Source organism: Pelophylax lessonae (genome assembly GCF_965119305.1).
Source record: "Pelophylax lessonae genome assembly, chromosome: 3".
Classification (NCBI taxonomy): domain Eukaryota; kingdom Metazoa; phylum Chordata; class Amphibia; order Anura; family Ranidae; genus Pelophylax; species Pelophylax lessonae.
Window position 1 is genome coordinate 606756717 of NC_138770.1, and position 25017 is coordinate 606781733.

At 42.4% G+C, this 25017-nt stretch overlaps 1 protein-coding gene across 1 annotated transcript in view; it reads right to left on the reverse strand.

The window, feature by feature from the left end:
- The window catches only part of DNAH14 (dynein axonemal heavy chain 14), a gene marked incomplete at its 3' end in the record, with an annotated part of 442814 nt that overhangs the window by 382608 nt on the left and 35189 nt on the right, over positions 1 to 25017 (reverse strand). The window contains exons 5-8 of the mRNA XM_082252323.1: positions 17246 to 17373; positions 16135 to 16302; positions 9100 to 9212; positions 6710 to 6772 (exon numbers count right to left, since the gene is read on the reverse strand). Coding sequence (XP_082108449.1) covers positions 6710 to 6772; positions 9100 to 9212; positions 16135 to 16302; positions 17246 to 17373 — 472 coding nt within the window. The remainder of the gene's footprint in view (positions 1 to 6709; positions 6773 to 9099; positions 9213 to 16134; positions 16303 to 17245; positions 17374 to 25017) is intronic.

Here is a 25017-nt window from a genome sequence, read left to right on the forward strand (position 1 = left end):
TTTTTACAGCTGAAAAACGCCTCTCAAAACCCACTAGTTCTGGGGTTTTTCCCCAGCAAAAAAAGCCCCTGCCAAAAACTGCTAATAACAGTCTATGTATGCATGGACACATAGGATAACATGCTGGGGAGTTTATTGGCTGTAGAAAAAAAACATCTGATGCCAAAAACAGCAGCTGTAAAAATGTCCAGTGTGCATGAGGCCTAAAGATACAGGCCGATTTTGCCACATTGAGTAGCCAATGGACGTAGCCATGTATAGTAAAATCTTGGATGAAAACCTTCTTCCCTCAGCCAGAACACTGAAGATGGGTCGTGGATAGATCTTCTAGCATGACATCGACCCAAAACATTCTGCCAAGGCAACAAAAGAGTAGCTCAAGAAGAAGCACATTGGGGTCATGGATTGACCTAGCCGTTCCCAGACCTTAATCCTATAGAGAATTTATGGAGGGAGCTGAAACTTTGATTTTCCAAGTGACAGCCAAGAAACCTTAAAGATTTAGAGAAGATCTGTGAAGAGTGGACCAAAACCCCTCCTGAGATGTGTGCAAACCTGGTAACCAACTACAAGACGTCTTACGTGCTTGTCAACAAGGGATTCTCCCGTAAGTACTAAGTCATGTTTTGCTTGGGGATCAAATACTTATTTTACCCACTGAACTGCATCTCAGTTCTGGTTGATATTCTGTCTCTATCATTTAAAATACACCTATGGTAAAATTTATAGACCTTCATTTCTTTGTAAGTGGCCAAATTTACAAAATCTGCAGGGGATCAAACAACTATTTTCCCCACTGTACTTAATTCTTTCTTAACCTAACTTGCCATGGCAACAGGTAAACAACATGGAGGCACATTGCAATGGAGTAGGAGGCCTTAACATGACACTTCCAATATCCATTACAACCTTCATAAATAGAGGAAATAAATGCATAGTTTGCTTCCCTAACCACTTTTTTCATAGCATCATATTAATTAGCACGTGGGTTTTCAATTATAGTTTGAATTTTTCTAAGGAATATAGTAAATTAGGCTGGCCATACATTATACAATTCTCTTGTACAATTTTCCTTTAGATTTACCAAAATGATATAATATGAGGTCAAACCTAAACACTTGCAATTTGTATGCAATCAGGCAGGCCCTTGCACTACATAGTTGAAGGTAAATCTAAAGGAAATTGAATAAGAAAATTGTATAATGTATAGTCAGACTTAGTCTGATTGAAAAAAGACACAAGCGAACTAGGCAGGGATGTCCTCTCTCACCATTCCTCTTCATGATAGCTATCGAGACATTGGCAATAGCTGTTAGATCAAACCTAAATATCCATGGCATTGAAAGAGGTGGCAAAACGCATAAATGCGGCCTATTTGCAGATGACATGCTGCTATTCATAACGGATCCTGTTATGACCTTGCCCAATTTATTTACCCTACTGTCCGATTTGGGACCCATCTCGGGTTAAGGGTAAATCAACTAAAATTGGAGGCACTGAATAGAAATCTCCCAGACATGGTCCTAAATTCTATACAGCCATCTTTTTCCTTTTAATGGTGTACGCAGGGGCTCCCATATCTTGGGGTTAAACTGATCTCTGACATTGTTGAAAATTAAATTAAATTTTATACTAAATTTTATACTAAAAATTAAATTTTTAGTATACATTTTAATAAAGGTTTTTATCTTTTTAGAAACATAATTCAGTATTAAATATTTAATTTTATTTTTAACTTTACCGATATATGGATTTTAAACATAATTCACTGAATATTTGTGACCGTTTCTAGTTATGCATACTAAGATGTTTAAATTCTTATATAAACTCATTAATGTGTAAGTTATGGAAAAGGTTTAACGAATTGGAAACAGGAAGTAGTTAATACCCTCCTCCGGTGTCACATCCCCTTATGAATGCAGTAAAATAGAAGTCCGAGCGCTAAATATCACTTTAATTACAAATATCTCTTGTAGAATACTGTAAGAGTGAAAATACAAGTGATCTTTATAGTATATATACTATCTGTGAAATAAAAGAGACACTTCCGGCGCTCGGGACATTCTCTGCAGACACCGGAAGAGGAAGATAACACTAACCTGTATAAATTGGCGGAAATGACGGCGCGCGCCTATCTCCCATCTCAAGTCGAAGCCCTATTGGAGGAAACGCGTCAGGAGGGAGGCGTGCCGTCATTGCGTCATCGGCGGTCCGTGCTGCAGCCGGACCCGATGCACCTAGAGATCCTCAGCCTGTCATTATATGATTTTCTGCTCGTAACCATTCAACCCAACTGTAAGTGCAAATCTGTATATAAATAAATCGTATATTAAGGTAATGCACTATTAGTCCCATCCATTCTTTTATGTACTTTGGAACATCGTGGGGAGTCTATCACCCCAAAAGAATAGGAGACACACGCTGGCTTACACAGAGGGAAGAAAGTGGGAATGATTTCATCCATCTACGGTGTTAAGGAAGCATCCTCATGATCAGGATATTTAGAGGCTTGATTGTCTCTTACATCTGGTAAGAGGCTTGCATATATTTATCACCCGGGTGACCGTGCACGTGTGCAGGTGGAATTAGAACACTGGCTTTATCTATATAAGAATATCATTATCAGGCACTTACCTTCTTTCCGCCAGGTAAGGAGGCATTTCACCCGGTGGAGGGAACACTACATCATCACCTTGATTCTTAATTGGATTCTCTTCACCATTTTTCACAGTTTGGATCACAATATCTAATGGACTTTTATTTCAGTGTTTTATTTGTTTAGTCACATTGAGTGTTATTTGAGAATTTTGTTTGTTCATTTATACACACTTACCCATCACTGTGATTCCGATTGGGTTTTTTTCCCTATTGTTTGTTATATATGATTTTTCACATATAAGAAAAGCGCACCATCACTTTTAAACATGATCTCTGACATTGACACACTGTATCAGGCAAATTACATGCCTCTATATGACTCTACAGAACGTGATCTGAAGACTTGACAAGCCCGCAGTCTTTTCTGGATGGGTAGAATAGCGGCTGTTAAGATGACGGTTCTCCCTCCAATACTATACTATTTTCGGTCCCTTACGATTCCAGCTCCACCCGTTTTCTTCTGGCAGTTACAGTCTCTAAGCTATAAATTTATTTGGAACAAGGGTGGCTGCTGGGTGGCCCATTCTACTTTGTATAGGTCCAAATGGCGAGATGGGCTGGGAGTTCCCTGTTTCTTGCAATACTATAGGCGGCACATTTGGTCCAGTTATACCAAATTTTTGCCAAAAAATACAGGCCTAATTGGGTCCATTTGGAGGCACAGGCTAGCCCGACCCTTCCCCTGGATCTTCTAATGTGGCTCCCTGCGAAGGAGCATCGGGCGGTGTGGAGCCCTTCCTTATCCCACTTTTTGCATTTGTGGGACACGGCATGTAAGTTGTACTCTTTCAAATCTTCCCACTCGCGGGTGACCCCCCTCTTCAATAATCCTCATTTCCTCCCAGGCCAACAGATTAATCAATTCCCATGGTGGGTCAACAAGTGTCTTTACAGAATAGCACACTTTATAGACCATAAGGTGATAAGACAACTAAGCTACTTTAGGGAAACATTACAAATGCCCCCTGTGGAGACTTATCATCTATGGCAAATTATCCACTTCATGCAAACCCCAACAAGGGATCAGGTGGACATAACTACTAGGACCCTATTTGAGAACAGGTGCAAACCTTGGCCCGAACCATGGGAAGGGATTACGGAGTTATATGCTCTGTTCAGCAATCAGGGTAACAAACCTTCCTACCAAACGGCATGGGAATCAGACTAGGGTAGACAGTGCTGTTTACGGACCTCCCGGAGGAGATCACCAGGCATCTACAAACTCCTATATTTTTCATTCTTTTAGCAGCTAAAATAACCATAGCATGAGCATGGAAATCACCCTTGATCTTGGTTTTACGTTGGTGAAACATAAAATATCCTGGATTATGATTAATGAAAAACTGACTAGTATTTGAAGAGGTAACCAAGCTAGGCTTCAAAAAGTGTGGAATCCCTGGATTGCTTATCTTCAGGCTCTCTAAACACTGAGCCATTTTGTGAGGGGAGGCCCAGGCTGAGGGAAGCTACTCCACTCTACCCCATTCTGATCCTTTCTTCTCCCTCTCTTTTTTATTTTTCAATTTTCCTGTAATTCGTTCTGTTATACCATAATAATAATTTTTGGAAGGATGCTGCTTGGGGACCGTAACGTTTCCCCAGTTGTTCTATTTTTTTTTATTTTTTGGATCGAGACCACATGATTTGAGGTACCGGTACCAGTCCTAGTTGACATCGCTTTTATATCTCCATATTCTGGAGCAATGGGTGTTTACCAGCTTACTGTAATGTTACTTGATTCTTATTATTTCCTATTGATGTTTTTTGGTGCCTAGGTGCTGAGATATGTGGGCTCATTGCCTTAGACATGCCAATGAGTCATGCCAATGAGTAGAACTGAATTGTTGGGCCTACAACTTTTTGATATAGTTTTTCTGTTTAACTGGTCAGGGTTTCAGATCGTATTGGAAAATGCATCCTTGTTCTGATAACTTTCTGACAATTGTTAAAGTATAAATTTGGGATCGACCGATTATTGGCAATGCGGAGGCCGATATGTACTTTCCCCGATATATCAGAATCGGCCCTTGAGGTTACCGATATTGCCGATATTCCAGGAAAGTGATGTACCGGAGTGATGCCTGCCACTAGAGGCATCACCCCGGTACCGGCGTCCATATGTGAAAGGCGAACTACTTGGTAGATTACTCTTCAGGGTTCTACTTGGCACCCCCTTTCCCACTGACTGTGTGCGCTGACCTTCTGTCCACTGACCTCACTGGAGTGGTCCCCTTTCTGGACAGACCACTTACCAAGCCCCCTGGTACTCACGGACACTGTTTTTCCCACGTAGCTCTGCCGTCAGCTCCACTGTCAGTTTCTCCAGTACCTTTATGGCTCAGCTCCACACCTGGCTCACCAGGCCAACTGCCTGTGGACACTTTCCTCAGCATTCAGAAGGAGAGACAGCCATCACCCTCTTCCTGGGACTCATGTGCTCTCGGCTTTTAAGGTCAAATTCCAGGATGCACTGCGATGGTGTCCTCCCACTGGGACTCCCACAAAAGCCTGTGCATCATTGGCTAGGTTTCCTCCACTGTCCCACAGGCCTCCCTATTGGATGCAGTGGGGACACTCCCTCAGACCAAATGAATGCACACTGAGCACAGAGAGCAGGCCTAACAAAAAGATCAGGCTCCCCTGATAAGCAGACGGAGCAAAACAAATGCTTTACCTAGCACCTGTCTAGGAGGGTACTACATGTTAGTATGCAGTTATTTTATATACATTCAGGAAATAATCTAGGCCTTTTTTAAAGCAATCTACTCAGCTGGGCAGAACCAACTCTTGAGGGAATCTATTTCACATTTTTACAGCTCTTACTGTGAAGAAACCTTTCTGTATTTGGAGATTAACATCTCTTTTCCTCCAGACATTACTAGGGAGCTTGAAACATCTGGTGCAGCTCTGCATAGAAACCAAACAGCTACCAGGTTTTTATTGTCAAAGCTTAACCACTTTAGAACCGCTCACAGTAATACTACTGCGGCAGAGTGGCTCGTTATCGTCCAGCAACGTAGTATTAACGTCGTTAGACACTCCCCCTTCTGGGCGGCGCTTGCGCGCCGCCGGAGGCTCGCTCCCGCTGTTTTCATTCACAGCGGGAGTCGGGCCAGGGGAGGAGCAGCGGCGATCGCCGCTGCTCTTACCCGATCGTCGGGGATCGAGTCTGGAGATCCGCCCGCTGTGTGTAAACACAGCGGGCGGATCTCCATAGTGACAGGGAGTGACAGATCGGACTGTTCAGCATAGCTGGACATCCGATCTGTCCATGACTCACACAGTCACCTCCCCCCTACACGTCAGTAAGCACCAGGCATACATTAACCCCTCCCTCTCCAATAAAATTAACCCCTTCCCTGCCAGTGTCATTTTTACAGTAACAGTGAATATATATAGCACTGATTACTGCAGTAATGTCACTGGTACCCCCAAAAGTGTCAAAAATGTCAGTCAAGGGTCCGATCTGTCCGCCGCAATGTCGCAGTCCCGCAAAAAAAATTGCAGATCGCCGCCATTACGCGTTAAAAAAAAAACACCAAAAATGACAGAAATCTTTCCCTTTGTTAGTAAACGCAATAACTTTTGCGCAAACCAATCAAAATACGCTTATTGCGATTTTTTTTACCAAACATATGTAGCATAAAACAAATTGGCCAAAAATTTTTAAAAAAATTGGTTTTTACATCTTTTTTGGGGGGAATTTCATATAAAAAAATGTTAAAAATATTGTTATTTTTTCAAAATAAACGCTCTTTTTTTGTTTATAGCGCAAAAAGTAAAAATCGCACAGGTGATCAAATACCACCAAAAGAAAGCTCTATTTGTGGGAAAAAAAGGACGTAAATTTCGTTTGGGTACGGCGTCGCACGACCGCGCAATTGTCAGTTGAAGTCGCACAGCGCCGAATCGCAAAAAGTGGCCTGGACGGAAGACAGCAAAATCCTCCGGTGGTAAAGTGGTTAATTGAACAAGCTGAAGTTAGAAGCTCCAGTTTTAGTAAATCTCCCCTCTTTGTGTTATAATATGATGATATGTGCCTCATACACACCTGCTGTTGTCTGTCTTTGATCGATGGACATTCATTTTCCAAATTGTAAATGCTTTCCAAAGTCTTTGGGAAAAACAGAATAATGATGACATGAATATATATTGAAAATGTCAGAAACAACAATACAAATGTATGATTTAATGCATTTCAAGTAGAATATGTGTTCTCTGTTTACACCTAAAGCTCAACTCCATCCAAATTTTTTTTTTTTCGTTTTGGACAGAGTGGGGAAAGGGTTAGAAGCTCAGTTAGGTGTCCCTAACTATTTACTGGCAAAATTGAATGCATACCTAAACACATGAAGAAAATTGTGATCTATTACAGCTTGCCACTTTATAGATGTGGTGGCTGCATTCTTTCTCTTTTTCAGGCTTTTTTTCCTCTATTTCCCCCTAGTGAGAACACTGTTTTAGAGAAACAACACTCACTTACTGCACTGTGTCGATGTAGGAGTAGACCTGGCACTCCACGACAAGAAAGGTGCTAGGACCTTAGAACACCTTCCCCTCATCTCCATAACATGGGAGTAGGTGTCTTGTAAATGACAAAAAGAACCAGGCTTGTTGTTAGTCTGCTGGATTTCAATATTGTACCCTGTATTGATATGGACGCACAAGATTGACACTCCAAGAAATGTTGGTTTCCCAGTGGACTTTTGGAGATGATTTCTTAGGATCACAGTGGTGTTCAGTGGCACAGGCAGTGGTACAGTCAAGTATTGGCAGTCTTCTTTTTCAGGTATATCTTTGGGATAACCTTTATATAGCAACAGAGTCTCTTTAACAATAACCCAACTACTCAGAAAGGCTGAGAGGAAAAATATTATTATCTGCAGGCACACTTGTATAGGCACACTTGTATAAAGTACTCAAAACCCATACTTGAGTAAAAGTACAAGTGATTGATCAAAAAGTGACTTGAGTAGAAGTGGAAGTGCTCTATCAAAAAGTGACTTGAGTAGAAGTACTAAAGTATTCAACATTTTTTGTACTTAAGTATTGCAAGTAGTTTTTTTTTTTAATTTTGCTACTCAAGTACTGAAAGTAAAAGTACCAGTAGTTTTTAAAAAAGAATGTGCTACTCAAGTACTGAAAGTAAAAGTACTGAGTTATGTAGTTATTAAAGAAAGAAGTCAAAAGTTTGAACATCATATTGTTTTTTATTATTTCAAATGATTAACCTAAAGGACAATCACAATTCCTTTGGCTGTAACTTTTTGTAAACAAAAACAGATAAAGTATGTCCTTCCCTTCCCCCTTTAAAGCATCCCTCCTTCTCTTCCCTGCATGTTTTTTTTTTCTCCACAGCTTATTGGTGCGCAAAATCATATATAAACCAATGTGATATACAACAATATATTCCAATAATGAAATAAAGGAAGAGTGTATGAAATCAAAGTCAATAAAAAGTCCATATATATAATGCCATAATGCCATAATACCATATATATGTGACAAAACAAGATGAATATATTTTCAAAGGTGCAGGAATCAAACAGGGGCTATTCCAAATAACAGGTGCAGACTCCCACCACCTTGTGGATTTCCCCCTTACCCAGCGGATGAAGGTAAGTGCAAAATAATATCCAAATAGACTCTTCCAGTGAAACAAAACTGCAAAACCTGTGCTCTCAACTTCCAGTGAAAAAAGCAAAATCAGCCTCTTACCAGAAAAAAGGTCTATGTACGCTTGTGACTCTCCTTGGTTGGGGGAGGTTCTCTTTCCCCTTAACAGCAGATATGTAGACCATTTTATTTATACATACAGTAGCATTTATTTTCGTATGTGCTGATTTACACATGACATTATACACATTTTTTTGAACTTCATGAAACCTGCCATCTACTGTTCTGGCAGTGGTAATTTTTATAATTGTAACGAGTAACTATGCAGCACAAAAAAAAAAGATTGGAGTAGAAGTATTGAAATCATCGAAAAAAATGTAGTGAAGTAAAAGTGGAAGTAGGAGAAAATAATTCTACTCCAGGAAAGTACAGATACCGCCTTTCGGTACTTAAGTACAGTAGTGAAGTAGTTCTACTTAGTTACTATACATCTCTGTCTGCAGGGGACATCTAGCCTGCATAATGATCTATCTGCCTTAGGTGCACAGGACTTGGCTTCCTTAAGGCTTCTATCACACTAGCGGTAATGGTTACCGCCCTCTGAAAAGTGGTGGATTGCTTTTCAGAAGTTTGTATAGCTGTGGTGCACAGGCGTTCAGGAGGCAATCCTGCCATCTCCTGAACATCTGTTTTTTGTTTTTAAATCCCAAGGGGGATTTTGAAGTACAGCAATTGCACTGCAACCTTGAGACAAGTACCTTTAGACAATACCTTTAGAAAATCAATCACTTTTAAGGATGCACAATTGTTTGGCCACCATCTTACCTGAACTGGGTGAACACTTGCATATTTCTAATTGCGTAGTATTTCTGTTGCTCATATAACCATTCCATAACAGGTACAGTCTCCATTATCTCTGCTCCATTCACCTTATATATCTAAAAAATGACACAAGACGTGCAAATAAAAGAGACTGCCAGCCAAGAGACAAATCAACAAAAGCGTATAATACTTAAAGATCAATTAAAGTCACAGTAAAAGTTTGTGGAGTCAGTTAGACATTGTACTTGACAGCCTCTATTTGCCCAATCTTACCCTTCTGTTATAGCATAGTTACATAGTTAACCTATTGGTTTTCAATATGAGACTAGCATGCAAAAATAAAAAAGAGGATGATCATTTGTCCGATATTCTTACAGTGTGTACGAGGCATTACATATTTCGTTTGGTTGAAAAAAGGACATCCAGTTCAACCCACAGAGAGAAAAAAATAACATACACACATCCAAAACCTCCATATACACAATCCTATACTCACAGTTGATCCAGAGGAAGGCAAAACAAAAAAATCTAATCAAGCATGATATTGCATCAGCAGGGGAAAAAAAACCTTCCAGATTCCCCAAGTGGCAATCGGATTTTCCCTGGATCACCTTTACCTATAAATATTAGTATGTGGTTATATTTTGTGCATTTAGGAAATGATACAGGTCTGGCCAGGACCAGCTCTTGAGGGAGTCTATTCTCCTTTCCTCAAGAGAGAATAAATTCAGTTCCTCTAATCTATCCTCATAGCTGAGCTCCTCCATGCCTCTTATAAGTTTGATTGCCCTTCTCGGCACTTTCTCCAGTTCCCCAATATCCTTTTTGAGAACTGGTGCCCAAAACTGAACTGCATATTCCAGATGAGGTCTTACTAATGATTTGTACAGGGGCAAAATTATATCTCTCTCTCTGCAGTCTATACCTCTTCTTTTAATACAAGAAAGGATTTTGCTCGCTTTGGAAACCGCAGCTTGGAATTGCATGATAATATTAAGCCTACAATACCCAGATCTTTCTCCATTATTGATTTCCCCAGTTGTACCCCCCCCCCCCCCCTAGTATGTATGATGCATGCATATTTTAGCTCCCAAATGCATAACTTTACATTTATCAACATTGAACCTCATTTACCACATGGTTGCCCAATAAAACAGTGCATTGAGGTTGGCTTGTAAGCTGGAGACATCCTGTAAGGATGTTATTCCACTGCATAGTTTGGTGTCATCTACAAAGACTGATATGGTACTTTTATTCCCAGACCCTATATCTTTGAACATCTCACGGAGCACTGTTCAATCCATCATCCAAAAATGGAAACAGTATGGCACAACTGCAAATCTACCAAGACATGGTCGTCCACCGAAACTGACAGGTCGGGCAAAGGAGAGCATTTTTCATAAAAGCAGCCAAGAGGCCCATGGTAACTCTGGAGGAGCTGCAGAGATCCACAGCTCAGGTGGGAGAATCTGTCCACAGGACAACTATTAGTCATGCACTCCACAAATGTGCCTTTATGGTGAGTGGAAAGAAGAAAGCCATTATTGAAAGAAAGCCATACGAAGTACCGTTTGCAGTTTGAGAGAAGCCATGTGGGGAACATGGAGTTCCCCATATGGGGAGACATACCTAAAAAGACTTGCAGCTGTAATTGCAGCGAAAGGTGGTTCTACAAACTATTGACTCAGGGGGGCAGAATATAAATCCATGCCACACTTTTCACATATTTATTTGTAAAAAATGTCCAAACCATTTATCATTTTCCTTTTACTTCACAATAACGTGCCACTTTGTGTTGGTCTATCACACAAAATTACAATAAAATACATTTATTATTTTTTGTTGTAACATGACAAAATGTGGAAAATTTCAAGGGGTATGAATATTTTTTCAAGGCACTGTATGTGGTCTTTTATTAAACTCTACAGGATCTTCCCAACAGTATAAGTCGCGCCCACATATGTAAGCGATGTTCAAACCACAAATGTGAGGTATCGCCACGATCGTTAGAGCGAGAGCAATAATTCTAGCCCTGGACCTTCTCTGTGACTCAAAACTGGTAACCTGTAGAAATTTTTAAAATGTCGTCAATGGAGATTTTTAAATATCAATGTTTGTCGCTATTCCACTAGCATGCGCAATTTTGAAGCATGACATGTTGGGTATCTATTTACTCGGCGTAACAATATCTTACACATTATAGAAATAAATTGAGCTAACTTTACTGTTTTCTTATTTTTTAATTAAAAAACTGGATTTTTGACTTACCGTAAAATCCTTTTCTCTGAAGTTCATTGACAGACACAGCTCCATATTCTTCTTAACCATTGGTTATGCTGCCTAAAGAAGTAGGACACTAAGAAGGTAAAAACTTTACCACGCCTATGGGGCAGTCCCTGAAGGCATACACCCACTCACTCTTCTATTGGATTCAGTTTTGTTGCAAGCAGTGTCAGAAGTAAAAAAAAACCCAACCCACTCAGAAATAGAGAGGCGGGTGCTGCGTCCATCAATGAATTTCAGAGAAAAAGATTTTATGGTAAGTCAAAAATCCAGTTTTCTCTATTGTTCAATGACAGAAGCAGCTCCATATTCTTCTTAACCATTGGGCTGTCACAAAGCAGTATTTGCATGAGTGGTGGGAAAACAACGCAGAGAAAGAACGTAGTTCCCCAAAGGCTAAACTTAGCCAACCAGGTAACATGGAGCTCAACCAGGAACAACTGGAGCTCACCTAGAAACAACATACACCCTCAAAGAGAAAAATTGCTCTTTTAAACAGCAGCCTGCAAAACCTTGCGGCCAAAAGAAGCATCCGAGGATGCCAACACATTGTAGTGAACGTGTGCACAGACGACCAAGTTACCGCCTTGCAAACTTGCATCACTGACGCCTGATGGCGAAAGACCCAAGAGGCACTCAGCGCCCTAGAAAAATGTGCCTTCACAGGGAAAGGTGGAACCTGACCCTTAAGTGAATACGCCTGTACCACCGTCTGCCTGATCCATCTGGATATGGGCGCAGCAGACGCAGCCAATCCCTTTAAATTGAAAGATTAATGTGTTTCTCGCCCAAACTGTTTGCACTAGGCATATGTGACAAACTGAACGAAAAACAGATTAATTTATGTTCATTGAACGATTTATTCGGTCATTACATGATGGCACGATCGTCTGCTCTTACGCCCGATTTTTCGTTTTTCGAAAATTAGTTTGAATAATTTTTCGGCTAGTGTATGGCCAGTTTAAGTACACACGTAAAGGTTTTTTTTTCGTTCAACCAAGCAAGCTAAATGAAAAAAACTGAGAGATCGTCATACTAACACAGGTAATGTTAGTATGGCAATCTCTCCCGCTGTGTCTTTGTATTCTGACAGGGGACTGCTCCCCGCCAGAACACACTGATTGGATGCTGGCTTTCCAGCATGTCCCTTTGACAAAAGTCAGTCATTAGACCAACTTCTGTCAGACAGGCTGCCGTACACACTTGTTGAATGTTACCCGGTTTCTGTTGAACTGGCTGATATTTGGCCCATGTTTACCCAGCTTGACAGGGTTATAATGTTAAGTCCAACTTTTCATTTTGTAAATGTGCAAAATAGATAATCCTAGGAAAATGTTTTGAAAGTCTTGTGGAAATCTAGAAATAGCAGCATTCCATTTATCGTTCCAGCCTAATTGTAATAGACAGATAAGGTCTATTACCTTTGTAATTTGGTGTGATATGGTGGATCGTTAGCTCAGTGGTAGTAGCATAGAGACCAGGACAGTGCAAAATTTATTTTAGGGCTTGCCAGCCCAATTTTATTACACATAACAAAAGTCCATAAAACTTGCCCATGCAAGGTTTTTTAGTTGCACACAGCAAAACAAATTCATGAAAATATCAAGACACCTGGCTCACTCTTCAGCAGCATGGCTACTCTTGTCACTGGTCCCTCAGATCTTCCAAATAGCTCTTCTGGCCCTCTGTACTCTCTCCTGGCTCACCCACCATTAAGTCACAGCTCCCTGCTGTACAGGCCCATTCCTGGATTCTCAATAGGGGTTCTCTGGGCTCTCTCAATCCTCTGAGGTTTACAGATTCCCTCAGTCCTCTGGACTTGCCTAGTTGTCTTAGCGTTCTCAGTCTCCTAAACATTCTCTTAATCTCCTAGACCTATGTAGTCGCCTCAACTTTCTCAGCTGGATGGACAAGAAATCTCTCCACCATGGAGAACTGTCTCTTGAGTAGAGCACAACTGTCTCCAGACAGGATCACATACATGTCTTCATATGGGAGCACATCTCCTTCCTGGCTTGAACTCTGAGCTTGGGCCAAGCCTTGCTTATAACGAGTGTGCATACTTGCACCCTCACACAATCAGCCGGTCTCCAATAAGACCCGGACAAGGGATTGAAGGCTTCATCCCACCCAAGACACTTTGAAACCTCCAAGCTCCAGACCCCGATTTGGGATTACAAAACCTAGAGAAAGCTGCAAACGTAGTTTTCTCTGCTCCCAATAAACACTCTAGAGACCTGCACTCTGCATTATTGTGAACCCTGTGTCATTCATACATCCATTTTCACAGTGGCAGGGCCTCGCACTGTCACAGTGATCATATGCCCGTCCATTAGGGACCCATTAAATGTATTTAATATAGCAAGCAGAACTTCAATTTGACTTGGTTTCATCATCCTGCAGTCCCTGTACGGCACGGCTCAGGCTGGAAGGGTAAGAAGCAACACAATGAACCGGTCAGCCCTATATGCTAATAGGAGGAGAAAGCAGAGTGACAGAGAGAAGAGCTCATCATTCAACAGTTTCTCCTTCACTATTCGGTGGTGGGCTGATAGAGGGAAAAGACCTTTAAGAGCTACAGAACTGATAAAAATTAGGTCACAACCCTACTTGTGTAAATCTCAGGATTGGGTGGACAAAAATAAAACCATTTTTGGCTGGTAAAACAGTTCCCATATATTTATTCTATCTATTCAGCTGTTTGCCTGAAGTAGAGCTTTAAGACATTTCTAACTAAAAATGAGTGCCCAACCACAACATGCAGGGATACAGAATTCTAAAGAGTTAAAAAGGTGTCAGACTTCAGTCTGGTTGTAGTATAACAATATTTTCACACTATTTGCAGCCATTGTTGACTTCCTTTTGAAAAAAAAGTTTGCCTGGCTGTCTCTGGCTTGTGAGTCACTATTGACAATCAAGCATGCCAGGGTAGCAGCATTTTTTAGAATAGGACAGTGGTTCTTAACCTTGTTGGAGGTACTGAACCCCACCAGTTTTATATGCGCATTCACCGAACCCTTCTTAATTGGAAAAATAAAATATGATTTTTTCAAATTCAAAACATAGGTATATATTTAAGTATATATTTATACATAGGTGCACAAAATGAACAAAAACATTAAAGTACAAAACCATTAAAACATGATTTTCACACAAAAACAAAAACATAATAATGAATATTTACTGCAAATCAGTGTGACTTCTGCTGTTGTCTTTCAGACACCAGTTTAGAAATGACCTCCGCCGAACCCGCGAGACTGACTCACCGAACCCCTGGGGTTCGATCGAACCCAGGTTAAGAACCACTGGAATAGGATCACAATACCAGTCTCCATATTTTCTCAATACAGGAGTCCTCTAAACATCAGCCCCAGATATCTGGAGTGTTAATCACCAGCACCTCAGGTTTCTGCCTGCTATTCTGATCACCTTGGGTGCATCAACATTCTGCCCCACTCCACTCTAAATTGAAAATATTGTTTTGGGTAATGTTGTTTTTTTACACATTTTTTCCAAATAGCACTCACAGCAAAAATTATGCTATCCATATGCCTACAGGGAAATTGCCAATATCTGTACACAATTGCTACCATATGCGAGAGTGTATGATTGAAATATTTGGAGACACACAGGCAGATGGTTTATAAATGGCAGTCGGGTTTAGTTATACAAAATGAACAAAGACACAGTTGGACTTACTCATTAAGGCAGAGAACAATGTGAAAATGTGAATTAATCCAAAACACCCAATCAGGATTCATGTTTCACTGGCTTATAACTATAAGGCTAGAGTCACATTTCCAGTTTGCTATAATAGCTTCCATTGTAGTGTCATTCATTTTGTATGGCATCCAATGCACTAAGGTAACACACCTGCGTGTAGTGCGCCACATTGCACAGCAACACACATTAATGAAAATCATATTTCTTGTATGGCTAGTTTTCATAACATTACCGACACAGATGACAAATTCATGTAGTTTTTACGACCGCCACTTTAAGAACTTGTCACAATGGCAGCAACACATTCTTCAAGAATTACCACCAGTTTGTAGACTAGGAAACTGGAGGTAATTAAGACCAGGTCTGAGCTGGTTTACAGAGGATTGCCATTATTCAGAGTGCGGCATGTCTGTGCTGGGAAGCTGCCATGTATGTGACATCTTCCTGGACAGGGCTTTATCGCAAATAAGCTGTCAGCTGGGAGATTTCCAGGCCAAAAGCTAAATGTGAACAAAGTGGTTGGAGATACAGGTGATGGCATTTCCTAATTATGGTAAAGCCCATGAATGGAAAATGAATTTTGTCACTATGTGGATGGAGCCTGATTGATAAGCTCCCATGGGGTCCTTTTTATTTCTGCTTGACAGCGCACAGCAGTGGGCAGATTTGAAAGCTGCTACTGAACTGAATAATATCTATAGACACACCAACTGCTGTGAGCTGGCAATCAAAAGCCAAGTGGACTTGATAGGGAACTAGTTTCTCAGTTCCTCATCAGGTTCCACACATCTGTACTATAAAAATGCTTGGCCATTCGCCTGTCAGTGTGACAGCTGGATTGGGGGGAAAGTCTGTAAAAGGCTGAAAACAGCAAATGTAATGTTTCTGGGAGATGGGATATGTGCCCTATCGCATACACACAAGCATTAGCTACTCCAGCACACATGTCTGTGGTTGGAAGCAGGGCCACAGATGGTGACTCAAGTGGGACAACCCCAATGCAGAGTTAGTTTTGGTTTCTGAAAAGTGTACCTTAGACACCCATGAGGCACTAACAGTCCAGTAAATGGCAAACTGTACAGCAGTAGAAGCCGGAACCACTTGGAGATCGTAGGGATCATATCGCACAGAGGGATCATCATGACACCTGGGCAGACAGTATACAAATTTTCCGTTGTCTTCCTTTTTTAGAGCTTGATCCTAAACATGGAAATCATAGACACATCATACACAGTATCATAAAAAAATACATGCCTAATGCTTTAAACCCTGCCCTCAATATGCCACCCTCTGCTGCCCCCATATTGCAGAAAGATACCTCCATTTTCGCTATGTGTAAAAGTCTAGACAAGGAGATGCATAGAAAAGGGAGGAGGGGGGGGGGGTAAATGCTCACAGCTGGCCCCATGACATAGGAATGTCATTATGTATAGATTTAAAGTTTAGTTCACTGCCACATAAAGCCCAACTATTGCTTTGAATAGCGCGACAAAGGGTTAGAGCCTCCGATTCTGAATCCTTTTAATGGAAACTTGACCTCACTTCCTGTCTTGACAGGAAGTGATGGACAATCCCTTCAGTGGGAAAACATGAAAACAAAAACACATTTTCAATAAAACCAGGATGGGTTAGAAATTCTAGCCATGTTTTTATTGGTGTTTGCGGCTTCCTGTCCCTGAAACGCCCACGTGCCATTTTTCCTGTATAGGTGTTAAAGGGGCAAATATCCCCATTGAAGTCACATAAAGAAAAAAAAAAGGAAAAGTCTTCTGTGCTCACTTCAAGGGAAAACTATAGAACATGGATGAGGTTAGACTTTAAATCTTCTTGGATGGCTGCAATTACATTGGCCTGAACAGTTGAGGGATTTACTGAAGAGAACGGCAGTTACAGAGACAAATTTGTCAGATTTTGAGAGGTCTCCTCCTTTGTTCTACTTGGCTCAACACAACCTTTAGCTCTGGGAGTCTAAGGAACGCTTGGTGATGTCTGGAACCCATAACTTGTTAGGTATAGCAAAATTAGTGATATGGCTATAATTCTTCTAAAGGTCATGGTGAAGTTAGGAAGGCACAGACTGACCTAATGTTTGATGATAACAATTTAAAAAGTGATAACATTTGCTGTTAAAGTTTAACCTTACCTCAATGAGCCTCTTATATTTATCAGTGTTTGACAATCTGGTCACCTGCTGGACTCTGGGAGACTGTGTTTTCCAGCCGAGTCTGGCTCTTAGCCTGTGGATGTGCAATATGACGCTGTCATCTGGAACTGGAAATTATGAGAACAAGTCACAAAAGGATACTACAGATACCGCATGATACTTCATATTACTTCTTCTAAGAGCATTTTGTGGCTTAATAATTTTGTGGCTTAACCACTTAAGCCCCGGAAGATTTTACCCCCTTCCTGACCAGGGCCTATTTTGCGATTCGGCACTGCGTGACTTTAACGGACAATTGCGCGGTCGTGCGATGCTGTACCCAAATGAAATTGATATCCCTTTTTTCCCCACAAACAGAGCTTTCTTTTGGTGGTATTTGATCACCTGTGAGATTTTTTGATCATGCGCTATAAACAAAAAAAGAGCGCCAATTTTGCAAAAATAACAATATTTTTCACATTTTTTATATGAAATTCCCCCCCAAAAAAATGTAAAAAATCAAAATTTTTTAACATTTTAGGCCAATTTGTTTTCTGCTACATATGTTTGGTAAAAAAAATCACAAAAAGCGTATTTTGATTGGTTTGCGCAAAAGTTATTGCATTTACTAACTAAGGGAAAGATTTTTGTCATTTTTATTTATTTTTTTTAACGAGTAATGGCGGCGATCTGCGATTTTTTTTTGCGGGACTGCGACATTGTGGCGGACAGATCGGACCCTTGACTGACATTTTTTACACTTTTGGGGGTACCAGTGACATTACTAAAGTAATCAGTGCTATACATATGCATTGTTACTGTGAAAATGACACTGGGAGGGAAGGGGTTAACTTTATTGGAGAGGGAGGGGTTAAGTGTTTCTCTAGGGGCGTGCTTCTAACTGTGATTGGATGTGGCTGTGTGTTTAACAGCAGAGATCAACGGTCCTACATAGCAGGACCGTATGATCTGTGCTTTTACACAGGGGAGAATGACAGGCGGCTTTGTTTACACTAGCCGCCTGCCTTTCTCCCTCTCCACCCGACATCAGGTCCGCTGGTCACACGCGCGGGCTTCTTAGGGAACGAGCGGGGGCGGCCGGCGGCGCTCGCTCGCCCCCTATTGGCTCCCAGGCTAGTGATGTACCGGTACGTCACTTTGTCTGGGAGGGGCTGACCGCCGCCATATATTGTTGGGCGGCGGTCGGCAAGAGGTTAATACAGTAGGTCAGTGTCTAAAAAAAGAACTACCTGGGTTGCCTTACTGTAAACTGTAACCCATACCAAACTCTATTTTACCATCAATTCCTGCTTGGTATAAGCAGTGAGGAGAGCAGTTGCCAGCACTCTTCTTGATGCACATCCCCTTTCTCTAAAAACTCAGAAGCACAATGTTCTTTTCAATCCAGAGGCAGCTGGAACAGGTGTACTGCCAAACCCCCACTTCCATCTTTTCCCCAATGCCCCCATGACAACTCTTAGTATTTAGTTTGATTTTATAAATACGCATATGACAGTGCTATGCTTAAAGAGCTACTGTCCCCTTTCTTATTCAGGGCAAGGTGATAGAGTGTTAAACCTCCCTAACCATTTTATTCTCAGCTGCCTGCTTCTGTGGCTGCCACATGGGAGGAGCATGTGAACTCTTCCCATGATGCACTTGCTAGCAGTCCATTGCTATGATCCAAGCATCATCAAATGACAGAGGGACTAATGCCATTGCTTGCTCTAGGATCTGCAAGACACCTGCAAAACACTGGGCATTTTGATGGTAGCTGCAACAGAGTGCAAGGGAATAACTAGAGAGGAGGTGGCCAGAAGCAGGCTTTACAAGAATTCCAGATCAGGGGCCTAGGCCCCAATGGATGTCATGAGGGTCTCATCTAAAAACTTTACGCACATGTGATAAACCAGGAGAACAGTGCAATGGGTCTAATCTGTGTACCTGTCCATCATTTCAGAAGGAAGATGTCAGCGCAATTTTGTCATTTTGGCTAAACTTGGTTGTGGATGGTTTTCAGATCTTTAAATGGCTCTTGGGGATTATAGAGGCTCAACATAATTATCCTAGACATGTCAATTTCCCAAACAAAATGTCCTCTCATTAGCATCATATTTGTACATTTTTTTTATAGGAATAAAAAAAAAATTCTAAGTAAAAAATGAATGCAAAGTACGCAAGTAAAAAAAAAAAAAAAAAAAAAAAAAAGATTAGATCCTTTTTTAAGCATGTTTTATCTAAGCGGCTCAGTGTTTAAAATTTAGGAAATACAGCTTTGGCAAAATCTCCCCTACTTGCCACATCTTTAGAAAGATTTTCAGCAAAACATACTTCTAAAAGGGATGAATAGTAATTCATGTAAAATTCCTACAACACACCACATCAAAAACGCAGAGGTGTGAAATGACCTAAGATCAATATTGAAGCATTTATTTTTCCTTTTCTTGTACTCATTTGTCATTCTTAGTTGAAAACTATTACCTTCATGCATGGTATTGAAATTTCCTAATACCCTGCCCAAACTGCTTGGTTGTAGGAAATTCTGGCTTTTAGGTTAGCAGTACTCATCTCTGTGTCCAGTTTATTGTGTGTCTCTACGGATTCATTGTTTTTGTAATTTATATATTGATTGCTGGAAATCTCTCTGACAGCAGGCTATATAGAGCATAGAAAAGGATCAAAGTACTGCACATGCTGGTGTGAGCCTCAGGCAGGGCGGGGGGGGGGGGGGGGGGGCGGGGGAATCTGTGGCACCCAAGGTGAGGATGCCAAAATCATGCCTCCACAGAGATCCTTATTTCCAAGCTACAAAACTAATACACATTTAAAGTGGTAAATAAAGCTTTAGCGCAGGGAATGAATAAGTTAATAATGGTCCCCTGATGAAGTCTTTGAGAAATAAGGCACAAGAAGACGATAGTGAAGTGACATCATTACGTTGAATACCAGAATTCAGACATCAAGAAGTGGTTATTGCAAAGCACGGCTTTAGTACACCTATTTTGTAAGTGTATTTCTTACTTTGTCTGCATCACTGGAATAAATGCATAAGTGATTGACCAAGGTAAAATAAAAATTCATAACCTCTAAGAGATTGTTTACACTTGCTTTAAAACGTGGCATTGGACACGCTTTTTTAAAGCACTCTGAATACCAATCGAAGCCCCTGTCACTAAAAACAATGGTTTCCTAAAGTCCTATTCACAAGTTGTGTTTGCTTCACTTCAAAAATTATACCCCATGCCCATGTTGCTTTCTTGGTGCTTCTAAGTGTCTCCAAAGCCTCCATAGAAGTCTACGACAAAGCTTGTTTACTGCACCTGTAACGCAGCCCCTGGCTTTCAGCACCAAGTTTTTGAGAGGCTTCTATTCAGCGTTAGCTTCACTTTGTTTTGAAAGTATTGCAGGTATGAGATTTCCCAGAATGCACTGGAAAACCAACAAGTGAACCTGAAAGACGTCACCAGCAGTCACTTCTGGTACTTGTGTATAAATTCTGAAAGCGTCGGGTGCTGACGTCACATCTGGTGTAGAGCAGCAGCAAAGTAAGCAGAGTAACTAGCAGACGGCACACATGGTGTGCAACATGGGACTGCTATAGCAGAAGGTGAGTGTGGACAGGAGAGAGAGGACTGAGTGGCAGAGGATCAGCAGACCTGGAGGACCGAAGCAGGGGAAAGTAGAGGATGTCAGAAGTGGTAAGCAGCATGGAAGCAATATAGCGGGTGGTGAGCCGGGACCAGAGAGAGCGGTGGATCAGCAAACCAGAGGATCAACAGAGCTAAGCATTAATACTGAGTGGGGGATTAGCAGAGCTGCAGGTTATTACTGAGCAGGGGATCAGCAAAGATGGGGGTACTACTGAGTGGGACATGAGAAGAGCTGGGGGTACTACCGAGCAGGGGATCTGCTGAACGAGGATACTAATAAGCTGGGGGTCTGCTGAACAGGGGTACCAAAGAGCTGGGGATATGCTGAGTGGGGCTACTATTGAGCCAGGGTTCTACGGAGCCCCTTTAAAAGAAATCGAAAACCAATACACACAGGGCATTTGCTAAGCTTCATCAAAGTTTCAAAAAAGCAACACCAAAGCATCATAGAAGCATCACAGAAGCATCAAAAACACATTTAAAAAAAGCACGGTAAAGCAGTTGGTGCTTTAATGTGTGTTAAAGCTGAAGCAAGTGTAAATGAGCCTTAAGCCTAGTACATACGGGCCGAATGTCGGGCAACATCGGCTGGTTCAATAGCAACTGGCCGTCATTCAGGCCGTGTGTACAGCAGGTGGTCCAACAAAGATGTTTTGGAAGTAAACACAGTTGGAAGTAACAGCACATGATTTATATACAAATGATGAAAAAAAAAATAACGTAATGGAAAAAAAAAAAAAGAGAAGGAAAGAAGGGAATGAAGGAGGTAATTATTTGGTCTCACTAAGTCAGTGGTCTCCAAACAGTGGCCCTGGGGCCAGATGCGGCCCTTTGCTCACCTTTATTAGGCCCTTGGGGTACTTTTCCTCCAACTGATACAAGACACTATTCCTTCCGCGAACACCAACAATGGGCATATTTCCTGGTGGTGACATCAACAATGGGGTACTATTCCTCAAACTGACAGCAACGACGGGGATCTATTTCACCCACTAACACCAACAATGGGGCACTATATCTCCCACTGACACCAACAATAGTGCACTATTCCTTTTACTGATACCAATGGTGGGTCACTATTCCTCCCACTGACACCAATGACGGGGCATTATTCCTCCCACTTATACTAATGATGGGACACTATTTCTCCCAGTGATTCCAATGATGGGACACAATCCAGTGGCGGAGCCAGAGGGTTAGCTGGGGTGTCAATTGACACCCCAGAAAAAGTCCCTGCCACCCCTGTTGCCACCCCGATCCTGGCTGGCAGCGGAGAATCACAGGCAGTGGTGGGATGGGATCAGCCGGTTCGCAGAACCGGCTGATCCCTCTAAGCTGGCGGCCAGGGTCAGGGAGCAGCAAAGCAGTGCGTCCCGACTCCCGAAGCCGAGCCCGCCCATTCTGTGACAATAGCGAATGAAAATTCGCTATTGTCACATGGATCCTCCTCCGGCCAATCAGGGAGCGGGTCCTCCCGCTTCCTGATTGGCCGAATGGCAAACGCTGTGCCATTGGTCGAGGAGGCGCCGGCGGGAGGACTGAGAAGATGCAGGGAGCCGCGGACCGTCCGTGAGGTAAGTAAGCTGGTCTCACGGGGGGGACGCTGGCACTCTGCAATGATTGCGGGCAAATGCTGTGGCTGTCGCACTCTGCAATAATAATTGGGGGCATTGCTGTCGCACTCTGCAATAATAATTGGGGGCAAGGCTGTCGCACTCTGCAATAATAATTGGGGGCATTGCTGTCGCACTCTGCAATAATCATTGGGGGCAAGGCTGTCGCACTCTGCAATAATAATTGGGGGCAAGGCTGTCGCACTCTGCAATAATAATTGGGGGCAAGGCTGTCGCACTCTGCAATAATAATTGGGGGCAAGGCTGTCGCACTCTGCAATAATAATTGGGGGCAAGGCTGTCGCACTCTGCAATAATAATTGGGGGCATTGCTGTCGCACTCTGCAATAATCATTGGGGGCAAGGCTGTCGCACTCTGCAATAATAATTGGGGGCAAGGCTGTCGCACTCTGCAATAATAATTGGGGGCAAGGCTGTCGCACTCTGCAATAATAATTGGGGGCAAGGCTGTCGCACTCTGCAATAATCATTGGGGGCATTGCTGTCGCACTCTGCAATAATAATTGGGGGCAAGGCTGTCGCACTCTGCAATAATAATTGGGGGCAAGGCTGTCGCACTCTGCAATAATAATTGGGGGCAAGGCTGTCGCACTCTGCAATAATAATTGGGGGCAAGGCTGTCGCACTCTGCAATAATCATTGGGGGCATTGCTGTCGCACTCTGCAATAATAATTGGGGGCAAGGCTGTCGCACTCTGCAATAATAATTGGGGGCAAGGCTGTCGCACTCTGCAATAATAATTGGGGGCAAGGCTGTCGCACTCTGCAATAATAATTGGGGGCATTGCTGTCGCACTCTGCAATAATAATTGGGGGCAAGGCTGTCGCACTCTGCAATAATAATTGGGGGCAAGGCTGTCGCACTCTGCAATAATAATTGGGGGCATTGCTGTCGCACTCTGCAATAATAATTGGGGGCAAGGCTGTCGCACTCTGCAATAATAATTGGGGGCATTGCTGTCGCACTCTGCAATAATAATTGGGGGCAAGGCTGTCGCACTCTGCAATAATCATTGGGGGCAAGGCTGTCGCACTCTGCAATAATAATTGGGGGCAAGGCTGTCGCACTCTGCAATAATAATTGGGGGCATTGCTGTCGCACTCTGCAATAATAATTGGGGGCAAGGCTGTCGCACTCTGCAATAATAATTGGGGGCAAGGCTGTCGCACTCTGCAATAATAATTGGGGGCATTGCTGTCGCACTCTGCAATAATAATTGGGGGCAAGGCTGTCGCACTCTGCAATAATAATTGGGGGCATTGCTGTCGCACTCTGCAATAATAATTGGGGGCAAGGCTGTCGCACTCTGCAATAATCATTGGGGGCAAGGCTGTCGCACTCTGCAATAATAATTGGGGGCATTGCTGTCGCACTCTGCAATAATAATTGGGGGCAAGGCTGTCGCACTCTGCAATAATAATTGGGGGCATTACTGTCGCACTCTGCAATAATAATTGGGGGCAAGGCTGTCGCACTCTGCAATAATAATTGGGGGCATTGCTGTCGCACTCTGCAATAATAATTGGGGGCAAGGCTGTCGCACTCTGCAATAATAATTGGGGGCAAGGCTGTCGCACTCTGCAATAATAATTGGGGGCATTGCTGTCGCACTCTGCAATAATAATTGGGGGCAAGGCTGTCGCACTCTGCAATAATAATTGGGGGCATTGCTGTCGCACTCTGCAATAATAATTGGGGGCAAGGCTGTCGCACTCTGCAATAATCATTGGGGGCAAGGCTGTCGCACTCTGCAATAATAATTGGGGGCAAGGCTGTCGCACTCTGCAATAATAATTGGGGGCATTGCTGTCGCACTCTGCAATAATAATTGGGGGCAAGGCTGTCGCACTCTGCAATAATAATTGGGGGCAAGGCTGTCGCACTCTGCAATAATAATTGGGGGCATTGCTGTCGCACTCTGCAATAATAATTGGGGGCAAGGCTGTCGCACTCTGCAATAATAATTGGGGGCATTGCTGTCGCACTCTGCAATAATAATTGGGGGCAAGGCTGTCGCACTCTGCAATAATCATTGGGGGCAAGGCTGTCGCACTCTGCAATAATAATTGGGGGCATTGCTGTCGCACTCTGCAATAATAATTGGGGGCAAGGCTGTCGCACTCTGCAATAATAATTGGGGGCATTACTGTCGCACTCTGCAATAATAATTGGGGGCAAGGCTGTCGCACTCTGCAATAATCATTGGGGGCATTGCTGTCTCACTCTGCAATAATAATTGGGGGCATTGTTGTCTCACTGCAATAATCATTGGGGGCATTGCTGTCTCACTGTAATAATCATTGGGGGCATTGCTGTCTCACTGCAATAATCATTGGGGGCATTGCTGTCTCACTGCAATAATCATTGGGGGCATTGCTGTCGCACTCTGCAATAATCATTGGGGGCAAACCTGTATCCTCTGATCACCACCACCTGTATCCTGTCTTTACTAGTAATGGCAGCGATCATTAGAGGGACTGCGACATT